Raw genomic sequence first — 8,133 nt, forward strand, 5'->3', positions numbered from 1 at the left:
GAGGAGCAATCTCTCGAAGAGCTTGATCCAAGATCCGCCTGGTACACTTTTGAGGATCTGGTAGGGGTTTGCAGTCCTGATGCTGAAATTCAGAACATAATTATAATGAGAAAAGTACGCGCATTATAATTTGTTGGTGCACTCAGGTGATCCATTATAGTAGTCATGCTAGCTTCCGTCTCCATTCTGACATCAACAGTGTAATAAGTGGATTTTTCCTGTCCAATCTGAAGCTCTTGGACCAAGCTTAAAATAAGTACGAGAAACTTCAGAGGAACCCAGTCCACATCACTGTTCCCTGTGCAGATATTAATGCCATAATTTTGGAGAAACTGCAAACATAGGTATCAAAGCAAAGTTTCAAATATCCGTGAAACAAATACCTAGTTGAAATAATAGATCTGATGTGAACAATATGAAATTTGACATTGACAGCCTGGACAAGAATAGTTAAAAGATTGATCTGGAAACAGGGAACACCAAAATGACAAAGTCAAATATAATTGATTTATAAATACATCTTCAAGATTGATGAATAAATACATCTTATTAAAGCCAGAGCGACTCTGCTGATTTTGAGATCTCCAACAGAAGATAAGCCTATTAGTTTCGGGTTCTGGGTTTTTGCTCTGTTCTTCTTGTTCCCTCGTACTTTTTTTTGTTGTTGTTGTTTTGGCTGTGCTTTTGTTTTGTTTTTCTGCCCACCCCCCTCTCTCTCAAGATTGAAGATATATGTCGGTCACATACATAAGTTTGTGTGTATATTCAAATGAATACTTGTAAACATGTATCTTCAACCTTGATAGTGTTTTGACATCTTGAAGATACAAGGTGACTAACAAACCAATGTATGAAAAATAGCAACAATCACATAGAACCAATGACTTCCATTGTGCTGTCTCTCCCCTCTACGATAATGACACCAGTCATTCCTAATCCTAGAGCATGGGTAGTTTGTGCGATGACTACCAATGTGTCCACACGTGCAAACATGGGTAGAAGCCCGATTGTCAAACTTAATTCTAGAGCATTTAAGCAACCATGAAAGGTGAATATAAATTAGTACAGGGTGCACAGGATGAGATTTAGCTTACAGGAATGATTAGCTTTTGCCCCCCACAATGGAATTCAATTCTCCAAAAGTTTCCTTACATGCAAAACAAAGGCTCCTCCCTCTCCAGGAAGAATTCCTTGGTGGTTGCCATCGAATTGTTCTTGATGTTAGTGTTGCTCTTCGAGCTCAAACCTTCCAGTGTGTACCTGTGGTCTGCTGTGCTGCAATCTGCGATCACCTGATGAAATTTCCTGAAAACACCTCAGCATTTTGCAGAATTTCAAGTACCTGAAAGAGTGAAAGCGTAGCTGATCTTGAAATGATTAAAACAAAGATTACTTGTTGCCTTGAACTGCATGAAGTTCAATTATCAGGTTCTCTTCTTGCTGTGAGAATGTGCCTCTCTTAAGATTAGGCCTCAGGTAATTTATCCACCTCAGTCTGCAGCTCTTTCCACACCTTGCAGACCTGCAATTTTCCCATAGAGAACTGTAATTCAACAAAACCCAAAACTAGAAAATAAATCAAGAAAAATTCAAATCCAAATTCTTTAGATGATCCTAAATATAGCAGATGGTAGTGAGAATATGCCAATGGACTTTGTGTCTCAGGTGTTATCGAAGTTGACAAATAGAAGAGCATGTCCTGATTAGAAAGACTATTGCAAGATCAATCAGCAAGATGGGAGAAGCACCTGCATGACTTGTATGCAGCATTCAACTTTCTGGAAAATTTGTAATTTGCCCTTAGTTGTTGTAACTCAACTTTAAGTCGACGGACATACATCCATGTGTATGTGATGTAAGACAAATTAAAAAGTTAAACATTGTCATTACCTAAGAACTTTGGAGCATCAAGTCAGTTGTTGCTTAGGGAACTGAGTTGGAAGGAGAAAGCGCACCTACAATAATAACACAAAATGTTGCTCAAAGGAACATTAAAAGCCAGGATAACAGGTCAACATGACTGCCTATGGATCAAAAGGCGCAGAGATGAGAATTTTAGATTAAAACTACAGGAAAAGACCACTAGCAAAGATGAGAAGAAAGCACCTCAGAATCAGGAAGAATCATGTCTTTTGTAAGGTGAAGCTCATGGTCGTAGAACAACTTTTCTAGTTCCTGTTCTGATGTAATAGAGATACTTACTCTCCAGTTATGCTTCTTTAACTTCTTTGTTAACTTGCATGACGTCGCTCTGAATAGATTCTAGGACCATTCCCAACCTGTTTAATGAAGTTTCCGTCCGTCCGATTCTGTGTTCGAGTTCCTCACTGACATGGCCTGTTCAGAAAAATCAAAACTTAGCCTCTCCCAGGAGCAAACATATGGTAAAGCACAAGCTACACACAATGTGGCCTGCTTAACCCATGCATTGTTTTAAAAAGGCTAAAATTTTCTTGGTTAGAATTCTAAAATTTCAATTAGTGTTATTTTAGTCTTCTTGCATAAAAACGCCAGTGGGTTATGGATCATCCAAAGATCTTACAAGCTTACATCTATTATCTGGAGCAGAAGTTGAACTCCATCTGCGGATAACATTGTTGGATGATCTTGACATTGACATCTGATTATCTTCTCGCGTGTAAGTAACAAGCGCCAAGCAAGAAATCCTCTTCAACAAGTTGTCTTGAGAACCAAATCTCTAAATTTACAATGTGCACATGATTAGTCAAGAAGAAAAAGAAGTGTTGCTAAAGATGTGAAGAAATAGCAACTCAAGAAGGATCTGAAAATTTTGGCAGCAGCAACAGAGATGGTAGCAAAGATTATACTCATCAATCCAAATTTATACATCTGATATTTTCTTAAATTTGGCAAAAATCCTTGATAAATTTAAAAGCCAGTGGACTGCTATGAATTCCACAGTCAGTGTTGAGGTTGCAAGACCCAAACATGCACCCATACACATGAAAAAAATGGATGTAATTAATGCAGGATAACATTTCTTTTCGTTTATTTTTTATACTACACATCACTCTCATCCTGCACAATTTATTTACAAAAACTAATTATAATAATTCACGCTTAGAGGAAACTCTCCATAATACCAAACTTCAAAAGTGAAATACCTGAGTGCAACTTGTCTTGAACAAAATTTGAATTAGTTTTGTGATTCTTAGCAACTTAAAACTAACTAAACTGCAAATAATAGGCAAAAAAGTTAATATTCCTAAAGGAGATGAATTAGGCAACTAAAATAGAAGAATCATGTCTTTTGTAAGGTGAAGACAAGTAAAACACAAAAGCAAAAACCAAATCTTTATTTATTTATTTTCCCTAGGTAAGTTGTTTGTCTCCATCCTAAGACCTCAATGTTGAAGCACAAAGCATGTTCCATCGAGATACAGGCATGAACCCCCAACACCATACCTTGTAAGTGAAACAATTTCATTCATGGAAAATCAATAGGTTGAAAGAAGAAGAAGAAGAAAAAAAAAACACTATAGTTTAAACTAAATAATCAGACCACCATTTACAATCAGACATTGGAGATTAGTGGGGCACCAAATGCTTCAGGCATGGATCTGTTTGGGTGGGCCTCACTCAACAGTCTAACACATGTATAACTGTGGTCAGAGTGGTGAAAAATGCATACACAATGTCTGTCATTAATCATTATACATAATAGTATGGAGAAAGATGAAAGAAGTAAGAACAGGATACTAACCAGAGGGTTTAGCCTGTACCGGTAACCAAGCATCATCCGTTTCTTATACTGCTCATAGATGTCATGCTTTGGGACTCTAGCCAATTTTTCTAATCAAAGAAAGTTCAGCACAATTCAACTCGTCATTTTTCTTAATGGAAAAATGTGAATTAGACCAAAGATGCTGACAGATGTTCTCATGATAGAATTGAAATGGGAGTGACAGGAATCATTATTTCAGCTCTCATTTATCAGAAGTTTTGTAACATACTGAAGTAATTAAGTTCAAATTACCATTTCAAGGACCTTTCTCAGCATTAGACCATAAAGCAGTTTTCAAGGAGAACTCAAGCGAGTTTTGTACACAATTATCTTAAACTGTCATTCTAACCCCCCCAAAAAAAAAGAAAAAAAAAAAAAAAAGAATAAAGAAAGAAAGAAAGAAAGAAACAAGAGAACAAAAATAAAGTCCTCATTTAATAAATCTGCAATTCAAGAAACCCATGATCTTATCAAGGACCTAAATGGGAGAAAAAGCTTAAAAATCAAAACCCATCATGCAATCTGATGTTTCAGGCCAAACGATCAAAAACCCAGATCATGAAACCATCAAAAATTCAAATTCTAAGAAGAAGAATTAAAAACTCAATATGGTTCAAATAAGGTTTTTCCTAACCTTCACTACAATAGAGGATTCCACCTGCTGCAGTTCTGGGGCTGCACCTGCTGCAGTTCAGCTGAATATATGCTTGAACTTGCACCATAAACACAAGTCAAGCCTGAACTAAGAGAACCACAAGAGAAGCAAATCTCTCCTATACAGATACCTGAAAATCCCTCTTCTAGGAAATCCTGGATTTGGATTCATGCATTAGGAACTGTTTAACAAAGGGAATAAAATCAAAGAACATAACAGGAACAGAAAACCAAAAGAACTGGAAAAAAAAAAAAAAAAATACCTAGGCTAAAAGGCCAACTAAAGGCACCACATTGGTGATTAAGCTCTTATCATTTTGAACTTTTTGGGGAATAAATAGGGTTAACATGTGTGCTACTTGAAAAAAAAAAAAAAAAACTCTTAATGTTTAACATTTGCACACTTCTAAGTTAACATGTGTGGTAGTTGAAAATAAACAGGGTACAAGTGATACATGCAATAAACAGGGTACATTTTTAGGGAATGCAGAAGCTTTGAATCAAACTTATATTTGTGATTTACTTTCATCGGAGTTTATGTGACCTTATGAATAAGTTGGATGGAAAATAAACATTACAATGAATATGTTGTATAGAAAATAAATATCAAAATGGACCTCAAGAAGCTTTCAACTAGGAGTGTTAAGATTCTGACCAAATGGAGGAATTTATTATTTTCTTCTTTCTCTGGATTAGCAGGCTGATCAAACTCTATTGAAAACTCAGTTTTATTTATATGTTTTGGCTGCATTTGGATGTGTGGGAGAAGTGAATTGCGCCAGTTTAATCAGGAGGAAATGACAAAAAAATAAATAAATTCAGTTACACAAGTTCCATGACCAACTTGGAAGAAACGCAATTGCAGTTTGGAGTCTTGACTGTCCATATGAATGCTAAGGAAATTGTTATTTCCGCTTTATTACACTAATACTTGCACTTTTGTTCGCATGCAAACGCACCTTTTCTTTTACATGAGATTGAAATAGAGAGACTCAAATGAAACTGACAATTGATTGTCTATGAACTATTTCCATATGAATTCTGACTGAAACCATTCGCTTCATTAGACTTACAAAGGAAATTCAATTCGATTGTTTGTCCAAACACAACTTTTTGCTAGATAAAACTCAAGCAGGCAGATTCAAATGACACTCAACAATCATTTTTCTATGAACAAGTTTTCACACAAAGAACCAAATTTAGATGTTGAAGAAGAAGAAGCCCAGTCAAGCACTTATAGACAAATAGGAAGAAAACCCATTGAACAAACAATGAAAACTCATGTATACCATCCCCAAGAAAAATCTAATAAAAGAAAAGTTACAGAAGAAATCTTGAAAATCTTAGTATTGCAGCATATACAACAAGCAAAACTCAAATGACATTCTGATATATGAAACTAGTGATTAAACCCAACAATGCATACAACTAGAAAAAAGAAAATCCTATCCTCCCTTAATGCAAAACCAGGAAGGACAAAAAAAAGAAGAAGAAAAACAAGTGAAAAAAAAAATGCATGTCGAACTGGAGCATAAAACAACTTATTCTACAGAAACATATGTACAAATATAGAGATAAAATCCAAAAAAAAAAAAAAAAAAAAAACAAACAAACAAACAAACAATCAGGACAACAGCCAAAGCTACAAGAGAAGCCAAGACACTGGATCAAGACCCTACAACTAGTGGGTCTTTATAGGATGGCCTGGTGTTTAAAAAAAAAAAAAAAACACTAAAATAGAACAATCCAAGCCATCCCTGGTTCACTCATTCCCTCTTGAATGCCAAGTCTTAACTATTTTTGCATTGCACCTTCCAGTTTGAAGTTCCACCAGTTCGGTTGTTTGGATCATGTTTTTTTTTTGCTTTTCATTTCCGATTTTTGTTTTTGGCCATCAACATGCTCTCATGGTGGTAAGCATGAAACAAGCAGGAATGGAATATATGACACGAAAGGTGGCATTTTCTTTGCATAGATGCATGCACATGAATGGGATGATTGTTCCATTCGGATTGCTAGGTAGCTGGATTTTTCTTTTTAGTTGGGGCGAAAAAATCATCACTTTTTTTTCTGTACCCTCACACTAATATGATGTAACCTAATAAATCAAGTCACTAGTTGATGTATGTACTTCAATGGGATGACTGTGCCATTTGGATTGCTAAGTAGATGGATATTTTTGGCGAAAAATCATCACTGCTTTTTTCTGTACCCTCACCTAATAAATCAAGTCATTAGTTGATGGTGTGGGTCGAGATTCGAGAATGCCTCCAAGGAAGGTTAATTAAAGTTCCTATCCAGGTCCTAGAACATGTTTTCCATGTTAACTACTCATGTCTGTGCAGCAGTTGCTAGTCTCGATGGTTGTGACACTTGGATCCATGATCAGTATTGTTAACAGCCACTGGGATTAGCTGGCATTATCTAGTAATGTAAATGAAGAAACACTTGTTTTTCATTTGTATCTGATAAATAAAGTGTGTTTAGGAAAGACATTCTAATGACTTTATTCCAGGATATTTTTGTACTAAAGTTTCAGCTTGTCGATACCTTTCTCTTTTCCAAAAAATAAATCATATTTTCTCTACAACATTCTCCTTTTTTATTTTTTCAGTGAGAAATCATCAAGCTAATTCCCATGCAAAAAAGGGGTGGGAGCTGTTTATGGATTCTGTTATGAGAACAATTTCACAGAAGAAAACTGGAGTCATATTTCTCCTATGGGGCAATTCTGCCCAAGAGAAGTCAAGGTCAAATCCATGGGATAAGCTCAGTAGTATTCAGTGAAAATGAAGCCAGTGACTTCAAGAATGACTCTGATATTTTGATCATAGTTTAAAATTTTGAAAAAAAAAACTCTACTTCATTTGGTCAATACATAATTAAGATTAGTTAAAATTAGAAGAACTCATTTTCTACCAAACAGGCCCAAATTCATATCAAGATTAGGCTCCTAACATCACAATTATGCTCCTTTCATATTGGACTTTCAAGGCCGCTTTATCATTATAGAAAGTAAGGAATGTAACCACAATTCAAATATTTCCTTTGTACAGAACTAATCATAAAAAGCCAATTCAATGGTGTGTCCAAACACACCTTTAGATTCCAATTTCTACCTACAAGTTCAGGGTCAATACTGAATTTTCCGGTCAGTAGAAGCCAATTTCGCGATTACATCATGAAGAAGATGATCGAAGGCTTGATCATACAACTGTCACCAAATCATACATACACGCGTGTGTACACATACATACACTACATACATATGCATGTGTATGTATGTATATGTGTGTACAAATACATCCATACGCACAAATGTATATGTATGTATATAGGTAAATGGTACTATGAGGTCGAGCTCTGTGAGCCCCACCGTGATGTGTGATGGACAACCATCCCATTAATCAGATGCATCATTCCATGGTGAGCCATGGGCCTAAAAATCAGGCCAATCCATGACTTAGGTGGGCCACACCACAGACAACAGTTGAGAGTGTATGCCCACCCATTGAAAACTTCCTGATTGTATATAGGGGCCAGTGAGATGTTTTAGACATCCAGCCCATCCATTGAATGTGTCCCACTTGGATGAGGGGTCACACCAAATTTTAGGCCATTTCAAAACTCAGGTGGGCCCCACCAAGTGCTTTCAGATGTTTTAAGCATGATTTCCCATGATTTTAGATGGCATAGTCCAATTGAGATCTGGATACTGTAATTTTAAAGTCAAA

At 36.1% G+C, this 8,133-nt stretch overlaps 1 protein-coding gene across 2 annotated transcripts; it reads right to left on the bottom strand.

Moving 5' to 3' along the window:
- Window positions 1-423: 423 nt before the first annotated feature.
- LOC131248911 (putative recombination initiation defects 3) lies at window positions 424-4,559 on the bottom strand. 2 transcript variants are annotated; one of them, XR_009172546.1, is made up of 5 exons: window positions 3,725-4,058; window positions 2,551-2,698; window positions 2,107-2,337; window positions 1,394-1,955; window positions 424-1,292 (listed from the first exon to the last, which is right to left on the bottom strand). XR_009172546.1 is itself a non-coding variant. In XM_058249422.1 (4 exons), the coding sequence occupies exons 1-4, from the start codon at window positions 4,465-4,467 to the stop codon at window positions 2,210-2,212; spliced, it is 453 nt and encodes a 150-aa protein (XP_058105405.1). In that variant the 5' UTR covers window positions 4,468-4,559; the 3' UTR covers window positions 1,963-2,209. The 2 variants fall into 2 exon arrangements, 1 of the variants encoding a protein (XP_058105405.1); XM_058249422.1 differs by lacking the exons at window positions 424-1,292; window positions 1,394-1,955 and adding an exon at window positions 4,380-4,559 and having other exon boundaries at window positions 1,963-2,337; window positions 3,725-3,813.
- Between the last annotated feature and the right edge of the window lie 3,574 nt (window positions 4,560-8,133).

The sequence above is a fragment of the Magnolia sinica genome, chromosome 6 (assembly GCF_029962835.1).
Source record: "Magnolia sinica isolate HGM2019 chromosome 6, MsV1, whole genome shotgun sequence".
In the NCBI taxonomy this organism is placed as follows: Eukaryota; Viridiplantae; Streptophyta; class Magnoliopsida; order Magnoliales; family Magnoliaceae; genus Magnolia; species Magnolia sinica.